Source organism: Dermacentor silvarum, chromosome 3, assembly GCF_013339745.2.
Source record: "Dermacentor silvarum isolate Dsil-2018 chromosome 3, BIME_Dsil_1.4, whole genome shotgun sequence".
Lineage (NCBI taxonomy): Eukaryota > Metazoa > Arthropoda > Arachnida > Ixodida > Ixodidae > Dermacentor > Dermacentor silvarum.
Genome location: NC_051156.1, coordinates 22,847,160 through 22,872,718, shown reverse-complemented (window position 1 = coordinate 22,872,718; position 25,559 = coordinate 22,847,160). Strand labels below are relative to the sequence as shown.

At 49.0% G+C, this 25,559-nt stretch overlaps 1 protein-coding gene across 1 annotated transcript in view; it reads left to right on the top strand.

The window, feature by feature from the left end:
* The window catches only part of LOC119445375 (tRNA pseudouridine synthase-like 1), a 136,759-nt gene that overhangs the window by 29,705 nt on the left and 81,495 nt on the right, over window positions 1-25,559 (top strand). The window contains exons 2-3 of the mRNA XM_049664510.1: window positions 75-138; window positions 24,266-24,459. Coding sequence (XP_049520467.1) covers window positions 75-138; window positions 24,266-24,459 — 258 coding nt within the window. The remainder of the gene's footprint in view (window positions 1-74; window positions 139-24,265; window positions 24,460-25,559) is intronic.

The window sequence follows — 25,559 nt, the reverse complement described above, 5'->3', positions numbered from 1 at the left end:
GTGCGCAGCTGTGCTACGCAGGCGGTTGCCTGGCCGTTGCCACTACTTACGATGCTATTTTCTTTTCCGTACAGAGGTATCCAGCGCCAGAGTACCCGTCCCCACACCGAGCACTTCACCGTCCAGGGCGCCATCGAGGTATCTGAAACCAACACGAGCCTCCTGCACTGTCTCGCTAGTTTCGTTTTATGGTGAAGCCCAAAAACAAACGGCAGATGGATAAGGGCTTTCTTGAGTTTCCACGTAACAGAGTTATGTTTTTCCTTGATTTCCATCTGAAATGACAAATTTAAAGCATGGTTCACAAAACTTCTCCGTCGTCATGGGAATAAAAAAAAAATAATAAATAAACACGTCTGTACAATGACATGTCCAAGCTCGTATCCACATCATTGGCTTGGAAAAAATACAATGTATGCTTAAAGTCTTATCGCTCTGCTGTTCGCATTTCTAAAGACAAACATTTTTCTCGCGACCTTTTTTCTCTTTAAAATTTTTTTTTTCTCTTTTAAAATCCAACCCCAAAAAGCTTTGGCGTGTGATATCTCCCGACAGTAATTATATTTCACTGAGCAATGATGACCATCTACCACTTTCAGACAATAAATGCCCTCATGCATTTAACAGATACTTTACATCAGTATTCACAAGGGAAGATCATTCCAACATACCTGTTGTACCTGATCATTATTAGCAATATATGGCCCCTAATGTCACCATTGAAGGCGTCGCTCAACTCATTGCTAACCTAAATATTTCTACGAGTGCTGGTATTGACAACATTAACTGTAAGATATTAAAAAGCACTGCATAAATTTCCAGTCAAATTTTTTGCCTCATTTTTCAGCAATCACTATCATCTGGCTTGCTCCCTACCGACTGCAACATTGCCAAGATCATCCCTGTGTTTAAAAGCAGAAACAGAAATTCACCCGAAAACTACCGTGCAATTTCACTAACATGCATTTGATGTAAATTACTGGAACACATTATCGCTTCTCACATTTACTGTCACCTCAGACATAATTCTTTCATTTTTCCTGAACAGCAGGTCTTCCGAAAAGGATTTTCTTGTGACACTTAACTGGCTAGAATTCACGACTGACTTGCATGGCAACATGGACGCTAACCTACAAACTGACTGCATCTTTTTAGCTTTTGCTAAAGCTTTTGCCCGCTTTGCACATTCCTGTTTGTTTTTGAAAATGCCTGCTCTTTGCCTTGATTCTTTTACACTGTGATGGCTTCGTAACTTTCTTTCTTTCCGCCAACAGTTAACAATTTTACATCACTCTGTGACGTAACTTCAGGTGTACCTCAAGGCAGCGTTCTTGGCCATTTATCGTTTCTAATACACATTAACGATCTGCCCGCTAACATATCTTCTCGTCTACGACTTTTTGCTGACGACTGCATCACTGTGCATGTCTTCGTTCTCTTCTTCTACGTCGAGTGTTTTTTTGCGCTACAACAAGAAAATCTGCCAACATCATTTACTGCTCCATTAATTCCATGGATGACCATCTCACCCTCCAAAGTAACCTTAACCTCATTTCCAGTTGGTGTAATAAATGGAAAATGACGCTTCACTCGAATAAATACAAGGTTATCTCTCTCAGCCGCAAGCAAACCAATTCTAACTTTGCGTATCTCATATCTAGATAGCATGGTATTGTCTCAGGCATCATCATACAAGTATTTAGTTATTCATCTCACGCATAATCTTTCATGGACCACGCATGTCAACGCCATTTGTGCGAAAGCTTCAAGGACACTAGGGTATCTGCACCGGAACATGCGGAATTCCCCTAACAATGTGAGGAAACTGGCCTATCTAGCACTTATACAGCCGCATCTACAGAATATGCAGAATCCACATGCTCCCCATATCAAAACTACGTAATAAACCTGCTAGAATCTGTTCAAAATAGAGCTGCTTGCTTCATTACACGTAACTACAGTCTCCATTCGAGCATAAAACAGATCAAACTTGATATATCTCTTGAGCCATCATATATTCGCCGTGAAATCGCTCTTTTATGCTTATTTCATAAATGATGTTACGGTGAAGGGAAAGAAGAAGGTGACGCGAACGAGAGGAAGACGAAGTCTCTGGCCGTTGCCTGAACGCCATATTTCTTCGCTTGTAAATATACATCCTTCTACACTCGTGGGCCTGCTTTCTTCCTGCAACATTTTGGTGGAAGGTGCGGGGTACAATCACGGAACTTCGCAGTGGACGTCATCTACCTGCCGCCACAATGGCAGATCAACCGACACAACCGACAACGCCTCAGCAGTCCACGCCAACGGTCATCCTCACTCATCTGCGGGACCCGGGGACATTTTGTGGCACGGACAACACCGACGTCGAGGACTGGCTTGCGATGTACGAACGAGTGTGCGACAACAACAGGTGGGGTCCAACAATGATGCTAGCAAACCTCATGTTTTATCTGAAAGGAACTGCGAAGCAATGGTACGATACGCATGAAGCTGACCTAACAAGCTGGGATGTCTGCAAAGAAAAAATGCGTGACCTGTTTGGCAGACCTGTCGGTCGTCAGTTGGCAGCAAAAAAAGAACTTGCATGCCGCGCTCAGACGTCCACAGAATCCTATGTCGTGTACATACAGGATGTGCTGGCTCTCTGCCGTAAGGCTGACAACACCATGACCGAGGCGGACAAGATTGGTCACATACTAAAAGGTATTGCAGACGACGCCTTCAATCTCCTGATGTGCAAGGATTGTGCCACTGTGGATGCAATTATAAAGGAGTGCCGGCGCTTCGAACAAGCGAAAGGCCGCCGCGTCCCTCAACATTTCGACAGGCTGCCCAATACCGCCGCGACATCTTCGTGCGCAGACCCGCCGCGGTTCGTTCAGCCGACAGGATCAGAAGATCTAACGCGTATCGTTCGCCGTGAGCTTGAGGCCATGGCTCCGGCTCCAATTCGTTCCGACTGTCGGGAAAGTGTGCCCGCTATCTCGCTTATACAAGCGGTCGTTCGGGAAGAAATAGCGAGTTTGGGCATTCCATCTCTCTGCTCGGTCCGCCATACGAACACCTACCAGATTTCTCCGGCCGCTCGCTCCCAGACGCAAAGCTTCCCGCCACTCCGCCGCAACCCCGCTGACTGGCGCACACCGGATGACAGACCCATCTGTTTTAATTGTTCCGGTATTGGACACATCGCCCGTCATTGCCGTAATCGCTGGTCGTCGTCTCCTCGATGGTCGTCTCCGAGTCACTACCGCCAAGTACCAGACAATCGCACTTTCTCGCCCTACACGCCGCCTCGGAACATCAACGCCGACAGTGCTCCACCAAGATCCAGCCGCTCCCCGTCTCCGCAAGGCCGTCGGTCCCGTTCGCCTCTCGTTCACCGCTCTTCGTCCCCATCTGCAACCGGTCGCTTCCCTTCGGGAAACTAGGCGGTGCAGCTCCCGGAGGTGAAGCTGCAACTCCGACCCGGCCCACAAATCCTCTGTTGACCCTGCCTACACGTGGAAACCTACTGGACATTGAAGTTGATGGTGTTCCTGTCACATCTCTCGTTGACACAGGAGCGCAGCTTTCAGTTATGAGCGCTGCTCTCCGCCGAAGGCTCAAAAAGGTTCTGACTCCCGCCGTACCGTGCACTGTGCGAGTCGCCGATGGGAGTACTTCACCTGTTCTTGGAATGTGCACAGCACGTGTGACCATTGCGGGCCATTATAGCGTTGTTTTATTTATCGTCCTCGAGCACTGTCCACACGACCTAATTCTCGGCCTCGACTTCCTTTCGAAACACTCTGCCCAAATTGACTGCTCCGCAGGTGTTGTACAGCTGGATCTGCCGCTTCCTGCCGACGCAGACGCAACCACTTGTGCTTCACCCCGCTTATGTTCTGCTGAGTTTGCACGGCTGTCTCCACAGGCGGCTACCAATGTCCTCCTGACGCCCTGTCCTCCCGTACCTGATGGCGAGTACGTCGTGTCTCCGCTTACTGACGTGGTTTTGTCACGAAATATTGCCCTACCAAGCACCTTAATCCGGATCCTCGAAAACTGCGCTCGGGTGCCCATCCTCAATTTTGGATTTTCGACGCATGTACTGCCACACGGCATTGCCGTCGCACTTATCACTCCTTTGGAAGAATTTGAGATTTCTTCTTTGGCCTCCGAATCCTTCCTGTGTACCAACGCACCTTTGTCACCCATTCCTTCGTGCTCGACGCCTGCGGACGATGTTTGTAAGATGATCGCCCCTGACCTTCCTTCCGAGCAAAGAACAGCTCTTCGTCACCTCCTGTCATCTTATCGGGATATCTTTGATTTGGACGACCGTCCACTTGGTCAGACATCTGTTGTCACGCATCGCATCAACACCGGTGACGCCAGCCCCATTCATAGGCGGCCATATCGTGTCTCCGCCACAGAAAGGGCCATAATCCAGAAAGAGGTCGACAAGATGATGGACAAGGACATCATTGAACCTTCCAGTAGCCCGTGGGCATCACCGGTTGTCTTAGTAAAGAAAAAAGACAACTCGTGGCGCTTCTGCGTTGACTACCGTCACCTCAACAGGATAACAAAGAAGGATGTTTATCCCCTGCCTCGCATTGACGACGCTCTTGACTGCCTTCACGGATCCCAATACTTTTCATCAATTGACCTTCGCTCCGGCTATTGGCAGATTAGCGTCGACGAGATGGACCGCGAGAAAACCGCCTTCGTCACACCGGACGGTCTGTACCATTTTAAAGTCATGCCCTTTGGATTATGCAATGCGCCAGCTACATTCGAGCGCATGATGGACTCTCTGCTGCGCGGCTTGAAGTGGTCTACATGCCTCTGTTACCTCGACGATGTGATTGTGTTTTCGTCGAACTTTGAGAGCCACCTGAGGCGCCTCACGACCATACTCTCCGTGTTTCGCAGGGCTGGCCTTCAGCTAAACTCCTCCAAGTGCCATTTCGGTCGCCGTGAAATTACCATGCTCGGCCATCTCGTAAACGCCGCCGGCATCCAACCTGATCCACAGAAAGTCCACGCTGTGCGCAATTTTCCTGTACCTTGTTCAACAAACGATGTCCGTAGTTTTCTGGGCTTATGCTCTTATTTCCGGCGATTTGTGAAACAATTTGCCGACATCGCTCGCCCTCTCACTGACCTTCTTAAGAAAGATGCCTCTTTCTCTTGGGGACCACTGCAGGAGCAAGCCTTCTCTACCCTGATCGAGCGGCTTACAACCTCCCCGATTCTGTCACACTTTGACCCTTCTGCGCCTACTGAAGTACGAACTGACGCGAGTGGTTATGGCATCGGCGCTGTCCTCGCTCAACGTCAACAGGGCCACGACCGCGTCATCGCTTACGCCAGCCGCCTTCTTTCCACGCCCGAGCGAAATTACTCCATCACTGAGAGGGAATGCCTCGCGCTCGTATGGGCGGTCGCGAAATTTCGGCCGTACCTTTTCGGTCGGAGCTTCTGCGTCGTAACCGATCATCACGCCCTCTGCTGGCTCTCCTCTTTGAAGGACCCAACTGGACGACTTGCACGTTGGGCTTTGCGTCTACAAGAATATACATTTTCTATTACGTATAAGTCAGGGCGCCTGCATAAAGACGCTGACTGCCTGTCCCGCAATCCCGTGGATCAACCGGACGATACCGATGCAGACTCGGACATCAGTATTCTGTCTCTCTCCGGCTTTCTCCATATTGGCGACGAGCAACGCCAAGATCCTGTTCTTCGAACACTTATGGAACGCCTAAGCTCCTCGCCTAATGACCCGTCTCTGCGGATGTTCACCTTGCGCGATGGAACTTTATACCGTCGTAGTGTTCGTCCTGATGGCCCGGAGCTCCTCCTAGTCGTTCCCAAGCACCTTCGACTGGCCGTGCTCCAGCAACTTCACGACGCTCCTACTGCTGGACATCTGGGCATCACTCGTACTTACGACCGCCTGCGGCGCCGCTTCTTCTGGCCCGGCATTTATCGGTCTGTGCGCCGTTATGTCACTTCTTGCGACCTGTGTCAGCGCCGCAAGACGCCTGCTATGCCTCCTGCTGGTTTGCTTCAACCAATTGCTATTCCTACAGAGCCCTTCTTCCGTGTGGGCCTCGACCTCCTTGGCCCCTTTCCTATTTCTATGAAAGGAAACAAATGGATTGCTGTAGCAACGGATTATGCCACGAGATATGCCATTACACGAGCGATGCCAACCAGCTGCGCTACAGATGTCGCCGACTTCCTACTATACGACGTCATCCTGCACCACGGCGCCCCTCGCCAGTTACTCACGGATCGCGGCCGCTACTTTCTCTCGAAGGTCGTCGATGATCTGCTCCGCTCCTGTTCTACAGAACACCAGCTCGCTACCGCATACCACCCTCAAACGAACGGCCTCACCGAACGACTCAACCGCACACTAACCGAAATGCTGGCCCTGTACGTTTCCGACGATCACCGCGACTGGGACGTCGCTTTACCGTACATCACTTTCGCATACAACTCGTCCCGTCATGATACTGCCGGATTCTCCCCATTTTACCTTTTGTATGGCCGCGACCCCACCTTGCCCTTCGACACGTTGCTACCTTCCGCAGTACAATCACCCAGCACTGGTTACGCTCGCGATGCTATTGCCTTAGCCGCCCAGGCCCGAGAGGTCGCCCGTCATCGCCTCACAGTCTCGCAAGCTTCTCAAAAACGACGCTACGACCTTCGGCACCGAGACCACCATTTTTCACCTGGTTCCCTTGTCCTTCTCTGGACGCCTTCACGTCGAGTCGGCTTGTCGGAAAAACTCCTTTCCCGTTATTCTGGTCCATACCAGATCTTACGACAACTGTCCGACGTGACATACGAGATCGCCCCAGTCGGTCAGCCTTCAGTGTCTCCCAACGTCACCAGCGATGTTGTTCACGTCGCCAGGCTCAAGCCCTATGTCTCCCCATTAAGCGACGCTCCATAACCTGCACCGGGACGGAGCTAACCCCACCGGGAGGGTGATGTTACGGTGAAGGGAAAGAAGAAGGTGACGCGAACGAGAGGAAGACGAAGTCTCTGGCCGTTGCCTGAACGCCATATTTCTTCGCTTGTAAATATACATCCTTCTACACTCGTGGGCCTGCTTTCTTCCTGCAACAATATCATCACATCGCCTGACAATCTGCGTTACCTCTCGAAGCGCCCTCATGCATTTCGCGCCGTTCACATAGTCAATACAGGATCAAGCGCATACACGGAAGAACAGAAGCCCTCAATTCATCAGCCCTTCTGCGTGCCATCGTTCTTTGGAATGATCTTCCCGATAATACGGCATCCATATTGTTACGTCTCAACCTGGACCAGCGTATACCTTGGACGTTTCCCACAAGGCAGCCACTTGCATCAGGGTCACCCAGACGGCGACAGTGTCCGACACCGTCAGTGATGGGCAGACAAGCGTCCCAAATCGGCAGTGCGCATCCTTTGGGTTGTGGACATGGGTTTGCACAAGGCTTACCCTACGAGCGACGGTCAGGAAAGGGCACGACGCTCCTCCACTCCGCAACGCACAAATGCGCTACGGCAGGGTTCGTCGACTCTCCGACACGTCGCAGAGAAGGCTCTGGAGTCAGATCACCAACAAACACGGGTTTATTCACCCAAGATACAGCACAGTGCGAGTCACGGCGCTTACGGGCCAAGACTTGCCGCAAGACCGATCGAGTACGCGCGCCCGCTGCGCTAGGGCTAACCGGGTCCGTCAAGCGCGAGAATGAGGAGTCACAAGAACGAAGGTCTCATATTGCCGCAGAGATCTCTCCACGCGAAGTATCCTTCCAGGCGTCTCATCGCACCGCCGTTGGAAGAGCGCCAGCAACGCCTTGCGCGTGGCGAGACAGCGCGTGTCTCTCGTGCACGCGAACGCGGCTGCGCGTGTGCTCAATCTTCGGACATGGTTGACTGTGGAACGTGTTCCTGTTAACTCTGCTTGTCAATTGTGTGAATGTGTTTTAGTTTTAAGTCTCTGGGCACAAGTTCGCCCACAATAAACCAGTTTGTTTAGTGTGCTTCATTGAAGAGTGCTACATATCTGGTGGAGGTGCTGGGCATGATTTCGAGCCCCACACACCGAATAGAGCTTAGTCCTGATCCTCGGCGATTGGAACCCTTGGAACTGATTCCAGTGCACCAATGGACCAGCCGTCGTCTTCGAGGGGATTCGCCAGAATTCGGACCTCTTCTCTTCGCGGCAAGGGAGCCAACTGACCGCGCTACCATGACCAGCATATGCAGAGGCTACGTTTAGTGCTCCAAGCTATCCGCTCCGCAGGCCTGACCATTAAACCTGAAAAATGTCAGTTTGGATTCCAAGAACTTCGTTTTCTGGGTCACGTAATCAGCGCACAAGGTGTTGGCCCGGATCCCGACAAGACTGTTGCCGTTGCGCGATTTCCGAAGCCGACAGACAAGAAGGCAATCCGGCGATTTTTCGGACTATGCGCTTATTACAGGCGATTTGTAGAAAACTTCTCCAAAATTGCTGAACCTCTCACGAGACTTACTAAAGAAGACGCACCCTTCATGTGGCATGCAGAGCAAGAGGTTGCCTTCAATGAATTAAAGGAACGATTACAAGCCCCACCGATCCTGGCCCACTTCGACGAGACGGCGGACACAGAAGTCCATACCGACGCAAGCAATCTTGGTCTCGGCGCCGTTCTAGTTCAATGGCAAAACGGGGAAGAGAAAGTCATAGCGTATGCTAGCCGTACCCTCTCGAAAGCTGAAACAAACTACTCTGCGACAGAAAAGGAATGTTTGGCTGTCATATGGGCTATCAGCAAGTTCCGACCATACCTCTAAGGCAGGCCGTTTCGTGCAGTCAGCGATCATCATTCCCTTTGCTGGCTGGCAAGCCTAAAAGACCCATCCGGACGACTTGCGAGGTGGAGTTTCAGGCTCCAAGAATTCGACATTACGGTTGTATACAGGTCTGGGGAAAAAAAACACGACGCTGACTGCTTGTCCCGCTCACCAGTGGACTCTACTCCTTCTGAAGAAGATTTCCCATTCCTTACTGGGATAACAGCTTCGGAAATTGCTGAGCATCAGCGGGCCGACACAGAACTTCTACCGCTGATCAAGCACCTCGAAGGACACGACATTCAAGTTCCGCGTATGTTTATGCGAGGTTTATCGTCATTTTGCCTCAGAGATAATGCGCTCTATAAGAGGAACTTTGAACACAATCAGGAAAAATTCTTACTCGTCGTGCCATCAGCCATGCGACAGGAAAATTTGGAAGCTTGCCATGACGAACCATCGTCGGGTCACTTAGGTGTCAGCCGGACGTTCGCCAGAATTCGACTCAGATACTTCTGGCCTAAGTTATTAGCGTCGGTGCAGCATTACGTGAAGACATGCCGAGAATGTCAAAGGCGCAAAACACCACCCGTCAAACCGGCCCGTCTTCTCCAACCCATAGACCCACCGAAGACTCCATTTCAGCAAGTTGGAATGGATCTGCTTGGACCGTTCCCAATGTCATCTACAGGGAAGAGATGGATCGTAGTAGCGACAGACTATTTAACACGATATGCTGAAACTGGCTGCCTTGAACGAGGAACGGCAGTTGAAGTTGCGAAGTTCTTCGTTTATAACATAGTCCTGCGACATGGTGCACCAATGGTCGTGATTACGGATCGAGGAGCAGCCTTCACAGCAGAGTTGATGCAGTGCTTGATGAAGATGACGCACACCAGTCACAGGAAAAGCACTGCATACCATCCCCAAACAAATGGCCTGACGGAACGTCTAAACCGAACCCTGGCCGACATGCTGTCCATGTATGTCGATCTCGAACATAAGACATGGGACGCAATTTTGCCCTACGCTACTTTCGCCTATAATACGGTTGTTCAAGAAGCAACTCAGGTCACTCCATTTCAACTGGTCTATGGCCGCATAGTCACAACCACACTGGATGCTATGTTACCAGTAGATGCTGACGACACTAACAACCCATACGACGTGGACGACTTCCTACAACAAGCTGAAGAAGCCCGGCAGTTGGCACGGTTCCGTATACGCCAGCAACAATGTAGGGACGCCAGCTACTACAACCTGCGTCACAGAGAAGTACAGTACCAGCCAGGCGATAAAGTGTGGGTATGGACACCAGTGCGTCGTTGCGGCCTATCCGAAAAACTCCTTCGCCGATACTTCGGTCCTTACGAAGTTATTCGCCGAGTAGGTGACCTGAATTACGAAGTCATTCCTCATGGACAAAAGCTATCAAAGCGCCACAACCTTGCAGAGGTCGTACATGTAGTCCGAATGAAGCCGTACTTCGACAGGCAATGAAAACACTTCTGCATATGAAATTTCTTTCGCGCGCATCGGGGCGATGCGTTTTCGGAGGGGGAGTAATGCCGCAGAGATCTCTCCACGCGAAGTATCCTTCCAGGCGTCTCATCGCACCGCCGTTGGAAGAGCGCCAGCAACGCCTTGCACGTGGCGAGACAGCGCGTGTCTCTAGTGCACGCGAACGCGGCTGCGCGTGTGCTCAATCTTCGGACGTGGTTGACTGTGGAACGCGTTCCTGTTAACTCTGCTTGTCAATTGTGTGAATGTGTTTTAGTGTTAAGTCTCTGAGCACAAGTTCGCCCACAATAAACCAGTTTGTTTAGTGTGCTTCATTGAAGAGTGCTACAATATAACCACCTCGTTGCGGGCCTGTGAGCATCTCATAGAAGAAAGAACCAACTTTAGAGAAATGAAACTGTACCTTCCACAGTGGTACGAAAATACGAAGCGGCAGCACATGTAACTTACGTAGGCATAAGACAGATGGCGCTCCTCAAACAGGAAGCGGAAATGTTTTTTTTTTTAGCAAAATTCAATATGGCCGTTTTTTACCGGTTCCGTGCGCTGGTACGCGCTGCGCTCGCCCGGTTGGCGTTGCGGCACGCCTCATTGCCTTGGCTGCCGCATAGTTTTCGCGTTCTAATTGCCAGGAGACCAAGGAGCCTCTACTGACGCCCATAAAAACAAGCCATAAGTGAGTGAACGGAATGTGCGACTTTATTGGCAGAAGACAAGCAGTGCACCTTCTCGTACAAGAGCAGAAATAAAAATTGCATGTCGCAATACGCTGGAATCATTAACGCGAGCTTGTAAACGGCTCACTTTCGTCGTCGCACATGGCGGTCTGGTAACGAGCGACAACAAGCAGTGCAAGCAGATTGGACAGTGTCCCACCTGTTTGCGCCGACAGTCGCTGTTGAACATGAGCAACTTGCGTTGCGAAGCAATTGGGTGACGCAGGCATTTACTGCCGCAGCCAACACAGTGACATGGACTACCCGGAAATTCAATGTTACCTCCGTTCGAACCTGCACATTTTTGTTATTTCGGGGGCTGCGAATGTGTAGGTCACACTTGGTGCCCCTCTACCTTTCAATATGGACATGGTCGGTTTCATGGGCATCACCTTTGGCAGCCTTTTTGCAGGCCTTTCAACTTCACACACATCGGACCATGTAAGCATGTATGCTGGTCTAGGATTACCGCAAAAAACACACGAGATGAAGAAAGAGATAACACGAAGCTGTACTGACAACTGACAATGAAACGAACGCCGAACTTATATAGGTCAGACACACGTGTGCACCCAAAAGCAACGAGAAATCCAATAAAAACACAGAGCGACTTTCAACAGGGTTGCGATACTAATGCTAAGATAAACACTTGTAGACTACCGAGGCACCAACTCGTGTGTATCACGTAGAAAAATAAAAAAAGTTCCTTCTGGTTAACAGCAACTGACTGAAAACTAACGCAATCATCATCCTTAAAGTGTCGCATGGCTATTGCCTCTACAACCTCTCTTTTGAGCTGGCCATTTTTTCTGCCGATAATCTGCTGTTACCCAGAAAGAACTTTTGTTTCTTTCCACGTGATACACACGTGTTAGGTGCCTCACTAGTCTATCAGCGTGTAACTTAGCATTTGTATCTCACCCCTCTTGAAAGTCGCTCTGTGTTATTATTGATTTTCTCGTTGCTTTTTGGGTGCACACGTGTGTCTGATTTATATAAGCTTGGCGTTCACTTCATTAAATAAACAGTTGTCAGTACTGCTTCGTGTTGTCTATTTCTTTGTCTCGTGTGTTATTTGCGGTAACTTCCCAAATCATGAATCACCAACTGGCCTACATCTATACTCTTCTAAATGATGGTCACGCCAAATCGTGACCGAGGAAGGCCACATGCATAATTTGCCCATGGCTGCAGCAGGAAAGGACAGAACGGGGAGCACCAATCACGAAGCATGTAAATTGGGAGTCTGTCATTGTGCGCACTGCAGGAGCGAATGCTTACCACGAGAGACTGCTTCCCAATACAGCTGACCAGGCCGCCACGTCCGAGAAACGTAACACGGCAACCACAACCAAGTCAGATAGCAGTGAAATGAGACTCTGCAATCAATGACCGCATAAGGCTCACACATTACATTATACATTGGTGAAGATCCATATGGCAACAGTGAGCATTCACATACATGGGTCGCTTATGGCACATTCAACTGTCCGACTACAGGCATAGTGCTTGCCTCCAACACACATGGTGGTCTGGTAATGAGCGACAACAAGCAGAGCAAACAGATTGGGCCGTGTGTTCCACCTATTTGCATCGACAATCACCATTGAATAATAGCAACTTGCATTGGGAAGCAATCAAGCGACGCAGGCATCTACTGCCCCAGTCAACACAGCAACATGGACTACCCAGCATTTTAGCATTAACTCCTTTCCAGCCTGCACGTTTCTTTTCTTTGGAGGGCCGCTAATGTATGGCTCACACTTGGTGCCCCAATTTGTCTCAGTATGGACAAGTCGGTTTCGTGGACATCATCTTCGGCAGCCACTTTTGCGGGCCATTCCACCCAGGTGGCTATCAACCTCGTACACCTCAGATCATGTAAGCACGTATGCTGGTCTATGTTCATGCCAAATTGCAGCTGACGAAGGCCACAGGCAAAATTTGCGCATGGTTACAGCAGGAAAGGACGGAACGGGGAGCACCAATCACGGTGCCCATAAATTGGGAGTCTATGTTGCTGTCTGTGTTAGGAGTCTATGGTGCTTAACTCGAGAGACTGCTTCCCAATGCAACTTACCAGGTCCCCACATCCGACAAACGTAACACGGCGACCACGGCCAAGTGGGACAACAGCAAAACCAGACTCTGTAAACAATCACTTCAGTGTAGCATGTGCTACACTGAAGGTTATCGAACAAGGCAAGGCTACACCCAGGCAAGGCTAGACAAGCAGGGCTACACCCAGGCTATTGAGCAAGAATAGCAATGCTGAACGAGACTAGGAATTAATTATGGCAATCAGAAAGCTTGTGTTCATGAAAGAAGCCACTCGGCTCTGCAAGCACTGAAGGCCAAAAACATCAAGAAAATCAAATGCTACATAGCACACTGTGCAACGGTTAATGCAAGACGCATGCCGATGCTGCATCGGCTATTTCTGGAGAGGAATTGCACATGGCAGCATACACTAAGAAATATTGGTACAGATATGGTATGCTACTAGACAGTGAATGGTATTAAATATAAACACAGAATCGGTTGACCTTGATGTTTGGATGAGGAAGAAGAATTATCCCTAGCAAGAGTGGGGAATGAAAAAGCTTGCATTTATAGAAAAAAATGTATACTCGGCACAAATGGAATTTGACATGACCAGGAAGCTGATTAAGGAGGGGCAAACTGATGGAACTCTTTTGGCCAGTGTCGTCCGTGCTTGTTCAATGGTTGCAGGCGCATCTCAACAGAAAGAATTTCTAGAAAGTCTTTGTTTAGGTACCTGGATGACTCGGCTAATATCCGTGCTGGTGGAATGATGGCTGAGGCTTTCAGTTTTGACAGTCCTCCGTAGACTAGATATCTCATCCAAATACGCTGCATCCGCTTCTTTGTGGTGTAAAATCCTTGTAAATTTGGCTCCAGCCCCTTCCTGTCAGGGTAGATGGGGGCTCCTGTGATGAGGACCAAGGTGTGCTTGGTGCAGATTGTGTTGGGGTAGAACAGTAACACATGAGATACAGCACAGATTAGCCAAACTCATGTAGTGCTTTCTTTTATGTTTGAACCAATTATGCTGAACCGTAAATGTGGAAACACATTCATATCATCTGCTACTAACAAATTACATGTATCTCAAGACTAGTGAGCCAATACAGTATATATCAAGCATATTTATTTCTGAACCTGGTGTTGTTTACCTTTTAGTAACAGCCAAAGTCCACACAATGGCCTTGTTGTAGCAGGAAGTAGCTTGTCTTTGGTGTATGGATTGTGTTGCTTTACACTGGTGCCATCCTCTTTACTGCATGTCTGGAACAGAAATTTTGATTGCATCAGAAATTGAAAAAGCACAATTTTGCAATATGATTTCATTCTCCCAACGATGCCCGGATGCTCTCGTTTGCGTACCCGGATAACGGCTCTGGCTTTTGGCTCAAGGTCGCTTGTAGGTTGCCGACAACGGGAGCTAAAAGCATTTGATGTTTAAAACGGTACCGCCACCCAGACAGACCTCAAACGGCAGTGGGAAAGGGGCTTTCTCTTTTAAGCATGAAATGCTTTTAGCTGCCGTTGTCAGCGACCTCCAAGTGAACTTGAGGCAAAAGCCAGGGCCGTTATCCGGGAACTCAAACGAGGTCATCCGGGCATCATTGCGAGAACAAAACGAGATCATCCAGGCAACTAGTCAAAAGTTAAGAAAATACGGTGTTGAATTAATCTCAGCACAGTCTCTGATCGAAGAAGAAGAAGCTCCTCCTTCCTGGAGAGAGCTCGTGCTCATGAGCACATGCAGCCAGCGGCTACCGGAACGGCGAAGAATAAATAGTATGCCTGGTGCTTTAAACCTCGCTTATTGTCAGTAAACCGTACGCCATCTTAAACATTTGGTGCTGAAGACCCCGGATCTACTACCGGAGACCACAGAAGGCTGCGAGTGAACTGACCATCATGGAGAGGCTGCGATCGAAGTGGACGTCGAGACGATATCTGAACACCAGGCTTATCAACGAGGTTAGAGGTCTTCTCAGCGATGAAACAGCCACCGTAGATCAGCTCAACATTATTTACGGACGGCTCAAGGTGAGTAACGATGAGCTGAACAAGATCAATGAGGAGCTAGAGAGCCACATAGCTGATGAATAGTTTGAGCAAGAATACAATACCATTGTGGAATACGAAGACAACGCTACCAGCGTCATGAGTGAGCTACTTCACAAGCGAGACCGTGTTGTTACGTCATCAACACCGGAGCTTCGGACTTCATCGGCAGCCAGTACAGCGGGAGTCTCTGGAGCCAAGCTACCCAAGCTTACCATCGCCTCATTTGCTGGTGATTTGTGTCGATGGAACGACTTCTGGGAACAATTCGACTAGATGATTCACCGCAATGGAAGCCTCACAGCGATGGACAAGTTTAACTACCTGAGGTTCTTCCTAAGAGGTGACGCAGCCTCAGCTATTGTGGGACTGCCTACAACAGAAGCTTGCTACAAGGACGCCATCGATATACTGAAGAAACGCTTCGGCGATAGAACGAGACTCGAACAGGAGTATTTCTCCAGGCTTCGTACTTTCCATTCGGTCCGTTCAAGTGACCCGACAGCTTTTCGCAAGCTGTACGACCAGATCGTCATCAACATCCATGGACTGGAAACCCTGGGGGTGAGCAAGGCGTCCTTTTCCACAATGCTGTGCGACCTGTTGCTGCAGGCTTTACCACACGATATAGTGATACAGTACCACCGGTCTTGCGCCATTCGGGCGACAAGTGATAGCAGTAATGCAGCGTCTATCACGGAGCTGGAACGCCTATTAAATTTCCTGTCCATCGAGTTGGAGAGCTTAGAGAAAAGCCAGTTTGCGAATCCAGGAAGAGAGAATGCGCCAAACACATCTCGACATTTTCGTGGCTTGAAACCCACGTCTTCAGTTCTCCACACAACACTGAGAACATGAAAGTAACTGAGAACTGTGTGTTTTGTAAATCGAGTCAACATTCCACGGAAGACTGCGCAATTGATCTCCCACTATTGCAAAAGAAGCAAATTTTATCAGGAGACATGAGGTGCTTTCGATGCACGACTAAAGGTCATAGGGCGCGTGATTGTGGACGTAAGATTACATGCTCTACCTGCCGAGGACGTCATGCGACGAGTGTGTGTGATCCGCAAAAAGTAAGCCAGAAGACACGGGAAACCGGCAAAACAACTGCCAGAATACCAACAAGGAATCCAAGCACAAACACGACTGTGTGCGCATCTCTAGGGAAAGATCGGCGTACCATCGAGGATTCATCGACGAGCGTCCTCCTGCAGACGTTTCGAGCTTGGGCAGTAACAGACGTCACCTGTCGGTATATCAGAGGTGTCATAGATGGAGGCAGTCAGCACACGTTCGTCACAGGATGGCTATCATGACAGCTGAAGTTGCAATGTGTGGGCTCTACCATCATTGCGCTCAATATGTTTGCAAGCAAATCAAGTCGAGCAGCGCAGAAGCGGCGTGTTGTGCAGCTCCGTCTGCGGAGCCAGTTCTCAGATATGGAAGTTGCCTTGCAAGTGATAGAAATTCCACACATATGCCAAAATATCGAGGCAAGTACAACCAGCTCACCGTTCGTCGCGGAAACTCGGAAGTCTGGAAAGGACATCGCTGATCGCCGACTATACGTTGTCGGGGAAGCAGGCATAAACGTTCTCATCGGCTCCGACCGGATGTGGACTGTGATGACGGGTGAAGTCACTCGATGCGAGAGCAATGACACACTCATTGCTATGAACTCTAAGCTATTGTGGATGTTTCAAGTCAACACCAACTGCATGGCATCAGATATAACAGCTTCGCGGATTATGGTCTGCGTACTGAAGATGAGTGTACAAGAGAGCGACAAATTCCTCCACTCATTTTGGGAACTCAAGAGCGCGGGAATATCAGACGCCGTTGACAATGAGAGCAGGCTCTCCAGTATTGATGAAATTCAAAGAAACCATCACTCTTAGGGACGGAAGATACGAAGTGATGTTGCCCTGGAAGGAAGAGGTCGAGCTCTCGGGCAACAAGCAAGTTGCATTAACAAGACTTTGGAAACTTATCTTCCGACTGTCTAGCAAGCAAGGACTTTTAGAGACGTATGACAACACCATACGGGAGTACCTGCGGGCTGGACATGCGGAGATTGTTGAAGGGCCACCCCTGGATCCGACGAAGGTTTATTACATGCCGCACAGGGAAGTGATCCAAGAGCACGCACTAACCACAAAAGTCAGAATAGTTTTCGACGCTTGTTCGCACGCCAAAGAGTGCTTCTCATTAAGTGAGTGCCTTGAAAAGGGTGAAAACCTGTACCAGGATCTGGTGGAGGTATTATTACGCTTCAGAATGCATCGTATAGCTCTGCTAGCCGACATTGAGAAAGCATTCCTTCAAATCTCAATCGCAGAGTAGGATAGAGATGCCTTTCGATTCCTCTGGTTCGGAGAAAAAAAAAAACTGTTTCTCCGAAGAGGAGATTCAAGAGTGGAGGATGACGCGAGTGCCATTAGGAGCAACATGTAGCCCCTTCCTACTGACGGCAACTATACTCCATCACCTAAAGAGTATGCCTTCAAGCAAAGCCAGTACCGCGAAACTTCTCAGTGAGTCATTCTACGTCGAAGATGAAGAAGCACTCCAAATCTGCCGCGAAGCCAAAGAGATTATGCAAGAGGCAGGAATGACGCTAAGAAAATGGACGACCAACTCAGATGGCCTGATTAACGCATTGGAGCATGAGGAATAGTCGGCAGGCAAAGAACTGGCTGTCCTCCACGAGACAAGCGTGAAGGTACTTGGAATCACATAGAATTCGTACATGGATACTTTCACTTTTTCTTTGAGGGGCCTTCTCGAATTTATGAAAGAAAAAGATGATACCAAGCAGTTCGTTCTTCAAGCTGCTTCACAGATATTCGACCCAATGGGATTTGTTCTGCCGTTCACCATTGCCATCAAGATCTTCTTCCAGAAATTGTGGACACGTGGAATAGGCTGGGATGAGCAATTACCTCAGGATCTGCAAGAAGAATGGCATGAATGGGTGCACCAACTACCAATCTTGCGGAATATTTCCATACCACGTTATCTTGGCAGCGGAACGAAATTGCCGCGAGTGCTACAGGCTCACGTATTTTGCAACGCAAGCCCTTCGGCATACGGCGCAGCACTCTACATCGTACCGAGCTCGTCAGCGAGGCCCAAGTTGTTGATCGCAAAAGCACGTATGGCACCTATCAAGACAAATACACTGCCACAGCTGGAGCTTCTAGGAGCCTTGATCGGAGCAAGGCTACTTAATTACGTCTCAAGTGCCCTCACTGACTTTGAGATCCACTGTACAATGCGGTCGGATTCCACAGTTATGTTGTCATGGATAAAAGGTGACGCAACGAAGTGGAAGTAATTTGTGTCGAACAGTGTGAAAGAGATCAGGGAAAAAAACAGATCCTTCTATGTGGAAGTATTGTCCAGGACAGGCGAATCCTGCTGACCTACTGACACGTGGAGTTTCAATGTATAAGTTATTGTATAACTGTATGTGGCTGCATGGACCAGACTGGCTAGGCTAGTCAGAAGATAGATGGCCACTACAACCCCCAGAACCTATCAGCACCGACGATAGGATAATCTGTCTGCCGTTCACGTTGCGATCTCCAGTGCGACGACGTCGACATCGATTCTGGACATTGACAGCTACATCAGAATCGAAAAGCTGCTTAGGGTCACGGCATGGATACTGAGATTCATCAAACACTGTCGATTCAAAAACAGAGCGTACACTGGTTTTCTAGCAGCCAAAGAGATCACTGAAGCAGAAAAATATTTGATCAGACATGTACAGGTATAAGTTCGATTTCGACAGGTATATCAGCAAAGGCAACCTCTCGCATCAAAGACCTCAACCCGTTCTTGGACGCCGACAGCATCCTCCGGGTGGGTGGGCGCCTGTTTCACCTTGACGCATCTGAGGAGGTAAAACACCCAGTCATCCTCCCGCACGCTCATCACTTTTCTACGTTACTGACAATGCGAGCGCACTGCGAAATACTACACGGAAGCGTGAGAGACACTGGCACAGTTGCAAGAGCACTATTGGATCTGCCGGGCACAAACATTAGTGAAGAAAGTCATACACGGCTGCTATACGTGTAGACGTTTCAGAATTGGCCTTGGCGACGCTCCAACTGCTCCTATTGCGCGTCATTGTGTAAGGCCGACGAACCCATTTGAATTCACTGGAGTTGACTTCGCAGGACCACTATTTGTTGTAACTCAAGCCGGAGAAACAAAATGTTACATAGCGCTCTTCGCATGTGCCACACCACGAGCGGTGCACCTAGAACTGGTTTCCAGCATGACCTCAGAAGCCTTCATGTCTTTACGATGCTTTGTAGCGTCAAGGGGTCTACCTCGCGTGATTTATTCAGACAACACAACGCAAGAACATTTAAGAAGACATCAAAAGACTTAGAGAAGCTCTTCAAGTTGCTTTCCCAAGAGGACATAACGGCATACTTGAGCCAGAAGAGTATCACTTGGAAGTTTATTCTTCCCAGCGCCCCATGGTGGGGCGGCTGGTGGGAGCGTCTGGTCAGGACGATCAAGCTTCCACTGAGAAAGGTTCTCGGCAAAGCTCGACTTGACTTCGAAGAGCTGACGACTGTGCTTACGGAAGTCGAAGCGGTCGTGAACTCGAGGCCTCTAACCTGCGTCGAGTCGGACAACGGAGAACCTGGCGCATTAACACCAGCAGACCTCATCATAGGACGGAGACTAATGATGCTACCACAAGGCAGCAACGACGTGTCAATGGACTTTACGCGCACAGAAGCTGTCCGACGACTCGCCTAGATGAAACGCCTAACTGAAAACTTCTGGAAGAGGTGGACGAAAGAAAATCTGCTGCAACTTCGATCAGTGCACTTTTCCCATGGGAGACCCACCAATGAAATAAAGACAGGAGATATCGTCATAGTCCACGCCGAGAAATTACCTCGACAAATGTGGAAACTGGCAAGGGTTCTTGAAGTCTACAAGGGTGTTGATGGCCATGTCTGCTCTTGCAAGATTCAACAACAGAAAGGAGTTATTACCACCAGACCAATACAAAAACTTTATTGGTTCGAGCTGAACGAGTGATTTGGTGGCCGGGAGTATGTTGAATTAATCTCAGCACAATCTCTGATTGAAGAAGAAGAAGCGCCTCCTTCCTGGAGAGAGCCCGGGCTCACGAGCACGTGCAGCCAGAGGCTACCGGAACGGCGAAGAATAAATAGTCTGCCTGATGCTTTAAACCTCGCTTCTTGTCAGTAAACCATACGCCATCTTAAACAACGGTCTCTGGCTCCCAACCCTTTGTACAGGACCGCATTACATACGCTAGTTACTACCCAAACAAGTTACAAAAAATATTGTTTCCACTTTCTTCCTAATGATTCCTAATGATTAAATGATAATTTAATGATAAAGGGCATATACGGGGCACCATACACTTGATTGTCATCTTTTGGCGCTGAGAGAGGGTTTGCCTGTGCTGTTTTGAACGCCAGCGGTCCCTGAGTCGTGAGCAGTCCCCAACAAGAAGAAACAGTAACGACAGACGCTGAGCGCACTGCACTGTTCGAAAAAGAAAAGCATTTGAAGGCGGCGGCACCGCAGGCAACAAAAGACACCATATGGTATAGCCATTTCATGCTTACATCTACTCTCGATTGCAGGAGAGCCAGTTTTAGTTTCCGCGTAAGAGATTTAGGTTTCGTTGTATATTCGATACGACGATCAATCCGAAGCTGTCATATCGTACTTAACCCATTTTCTGATGCAATTAAATTTTAAACATTAATTCAGCTCAGGCACTTGTGCTTGGCGGAGGGCCTAGAAAAGTATCTTGCACTTACGCGCACGTGCGTGCGCGCGTTACGTACGTCGCTTGTGGATGCGGTGCTTGTGTAACGTCGTCTAACCTCGGCGACATCCGCTGCTTTTTTTGTCTGTTGCACTCAATATTGTATGCAGTACAAGAAAGCGGAATAAATGTAATTTTAAAACGCAGAAGCACCCGACAGTTTGTGACAGCGAGGATCACGTGGAAAAAGATTTTATTTGATAAAAATAAATTTTGAGAAAAAAGTGAACAAAACTTGCCTGTCGAAAAAGGAAAAAAATTCAATATACAAAAACTTTGACTATCCAGTAGTCACCATCTGTGAATAAATCAAAAGTCGGTCTTGATTACTACAAAACAATGACTGGAAGCTGTATAGTTGGGCGTGCCATGCGGCAAATCAGCTCCTTGGTGATGTACTTTGGTCTAGGTGATAGCCTGACTTATCGCGCACTTCATACGAAAAGAAAGAAAGAGACAGGACAGAGCGCTACTTACAACCATTCAGTTTTATTACTCGCACAGAAATGTAATGTAAGAAGTGAATGGGGGAAAAACAGAAATCTGCCTCCATGTTGCTCGCACAACTAAGGGTTTGACCAATGCAGCATCCACCGCACGTGGGCGGTGCACGCTGCGTACTTTCTTGCAAGATTCCTTTCACAAGTATTTGTGCATGCCGTTCCGTTAGTTATGCACCCACACAACCAAGCTTGTTACGTGCCGAGAGAAGTAGCCTCACGTTGGCTTTTCCTGCAATTCTTTTCGGGCATTGATACGCTTGATAAACATAAGGCAACCATTTTGCTTCGTTGGTCGCCCGTGGTTCGTTCCCGTAGACGTCTTTCTTTTCGCAATTCAACGAGAAGCGACTCCGCTACACTTGCAAGCAGGGAAATTAGCTGCTCTGAGGTGTTCAGCTTGGCTGCTGAAGCTCCTTTCTACGAGGTTCGGGCAAGACCTGGAAAGGGACGCAAGAAAATTGCAGGTAAAGCCGACATGAGGCTACTTGTCTTGGCACGTAACAAGCTTGGTTCGTTGTGTGGGCGGATAAAAAAATTGGTTGAAGTTTAACTCTCGTAAACCTAGTTATCACGAGCGAAATGTCTGTTTGGATTGGTTTTTCAAAGACTATGCACACAGTGTTTCATTTAATGCACGCTTCTGCGCTTAGTAAGCTTCTCTGTAACATGCTAATCTGGCCTCCCTTTGCTCCGGTGTTTCAGCAGCCAACTTGGCCTTTGCTTGAGATTTCGCAGCCTGCTGTCTAGCTGTATCTACTGGATGATTGGATTCAGCCTGTCGCTTGCGCTGAAGTGCACGCACAGACGGCCCAGCCAGGCTGAGCTACCAAGCGCCGGCGAAGCAGTCGTTAAACCCTCGCCTAGTCACGTGGTACCGCAGCGGCGAGGCTCCGAGTGAGCGCAGCTGCGACGCCTCTCCGCAGCGGATCCCGTGGCATGACGTCACACCTGCGGCACTTGCGCTCTGGCGGCTCAAGGGCATTGCGACGCGAAGTAATGACCTTGCGAGACATGGCATAGTAGAGCTTTCGCCCTAATAATGGAAAGGCATGCATCAATACCTGTGAAAAGAAGCAGACAGAAGAGTAGACAGAGTCCAGAAATTGCGTATCGCCCACGTGCTGTGGATGCTGCATTGGTCAAACTGGCCGCTGTATCAATGAGCAGCTATGGCAACTCGCGAACTTGATGCGCTACTTTGTTCCCCTGGCAGTGCCCTGCTCTAGTTGCAAATGCACACTTATATTTGAGAAGTGCGTGATTGTGGCCAAATATGAGGGACACGTGCGACGGAGAATCTCTGTGTGGGCGCCCCATCATTAGATCGCGAGATTGCTTACCTATCATTGTGAAACAAGTGTCACGCTAGCAATGTGCCCCACCCCGCCCTTTTTTTCGTAGTTGTGCGAACTACATGCATGCAGATTTATCTGTCTGGTTGACTGCATTCTCAGATTTATCTGCCCCCCCCCCCCCTTCCCCCTTCGCTTCTTACACATTGCTGTGCCAGCAATAAAACTGAATGGTTGTTAGTAGCGCTCTGTCCTGTCGCCTTCTTCACTTCCTTATGAATTGCATGCTAAGTCAGGCTCTTCCTTAACGAAAGAAGGTTTCACCCAAGCAGCTACTTTGTTACTGTTCACTGTAAAACACAGGGGCGTTGAAAGTCTCGCTGTAAACCCTTGTTTTTGCTAGGTTTTGCGGTCGTTGTGTAGAATTTCTTGCAGTGCCTGTATGGTATCCATTTTGATTGGTTGGTGCTGAATGGATTGATCTGGGCCGGTATTTTGTAGCGATGCCTTATGACTTATTCTAGACTCGTCTTATCATCCACTGCTCACGGCCGGCTGATCCCGTTGATAACGCGAGCAGACCGTCGCTCTGATCACTGACAAAGCGCGATAAGCGTGAAAAGGCATTAGCACCGGAAAGGCATCGCTACGAAATACCGACGCTGGTATAGGAGGCATCCTCAAGTTGAAAGAGCTGCTGCACTGCTTTGTTCCTGTACGCCAGCTAGTCATATACGGTAAATTCATGCGAGCTCCACCCTCTCGGGATACAGCTTTCCAAGTACCTCAAATATGATGTAGCTGTTTATACAAACAAACGTCAGTATGGTAGTAAAATAGTCTTCCACCACCGGACGCACTTTTGCAGGACACTGTGTATGAACCACTGAGCTGGTCAGACTTAATGACGCCAAGCAATCCCGCGTGCTACTCGATGACAAGCTTTTCTTTTAAGGTGAAATCTGCTCCCATATTCCGTCTTTGTTTTCGTTTAGCGAGCTGGTTAGCCACATATGTGCTGACCGTGAACTGCCTATGGCGCCGACCTATAGGTAGGTTTTGTATAACTAGCAGGGTGTCTGCGTACGCGCGAGAACCACTGAAGCTGGTCTCTTCAATCGCATGCATTGATAGCCGAATATTTTATATTGTGAGCATTATATTCACCCTGCATCTGCTTCACCAGTATACACTCATCGTCATCCTCTCGAGTCCTGCCGAAGAAAGCGTCGAGTTAACGTTGCAATGGCGATGGAGGCTAGCATACTGGCTGCATTCGCCGCAACCAAATGATTAACAGTTTTGCTAGCCGAAACCATTTAGGCTAGGCTTGAGATAAAAATCCTTAAAGGGTGTTGCGTATAAACTGTGTTATACAACTGCTAATGGGTTGTTTTGCACTTCCGCTGTTCGTGTAGTCGGTGTGCTTCCAGTGTGGCTGTGTCGCAGGCAGCCCTGTGCCAGCTGGGATGCCTCGGTGACCCAGTGCTGGTGCTGGCGAGCCGCACCGACACCGGTGTGCACGCGTCCGAGAGTGCGGCGCACGTGGACCTGCGACCGGCCAACCCGAACCAGTACTTCCAGCCACAACACCTTGCCGTTGGTCTCAACACTGTGCTGACACGCCACAAGCATGACATCCTGTGAGCGCCCTTTCTGCATTCACCGAGCCTTTTGTCGTGCTCTATTTAGAAAGCTGCTCAGTGCTAGCCCTCGCTGGTTTCTGTGCTCTAGTGTGTACTATGCAAAATATATGGAGAACGGAACAACCGTGTCAAACTCTACCAAAACGTTAATTCCCGATACGTTCACCCAGAGTGGGTGTGTAAACCTGCATATTTCTTTTATGCCCGACCTTCTGCGGCAGCACGTGCGTAGCTCTTGTGCGCCAAGTAGTGCCAATGTTTCAGTTTTATCAGCGTGTTCAGCACATGAGCGTTATTTTTTTTATTTAAGTGTTATTATGTCAACGCCCTCAGTGTATCCATGAAATAGTGCCAAGTTATGTATAGGATTTTCCGAAAGTGAACATAAATATCGATACAATTCATGAATGCCACATGTTCATGAAGGAACAAATAGCTGAGACCTTACACATTACTTCGATGTCGCTGCTCATTTTGCGCTAAGCCACGCACTACTGAACATGGCCAAGTGCGCGGAATGCACTGCAACAATGTTGTACGGGACGGTATGCAATATTTAGTATTCCGAAGGACCGTAGTAGAGTGTACTAGAATGGGGTAGTGGGTCCAGCGGACGCCTTAGCAAGCGCCAAGGGTGAAGCAAAAAACGCGGAAAATGTGGCGGCGCTGCCATCGCCTTATCGTGAATCTCTGGCCAATAGACATTGGTTTCGGCTGTTTGGTCAGCGCTCATTGGCTGAGGCGAACTCGCCAGCTCAGTAGCTGTCGTCTGCTCAATGCACCATCATTGTTGCGTTGTTTGCGTTCTTTACGCCGCTCTTCTTCCATTTTAGTTACAATCGATTGGGGGGGAATAATCTCAGTGTTATCGCCACCGAATATCCGCCTGTTAAAGCTCCATGCAGCTGCGGTAGGGTCTCCGACGCGACAAGCGTCCAGCCGGCGAGCGGGGCGCACTCATTTGGGAGAAAGCGATGGTGGCGCCACCTAGATTTTCCATTAAAAAATGCTTCAGCGCAGAGCCCTCGTTAGACCCACTCCCCCAGTCTAGTACACTCTAACCGTAGCAAGCGCTTTTATTGCCGCAAGCATTTTTA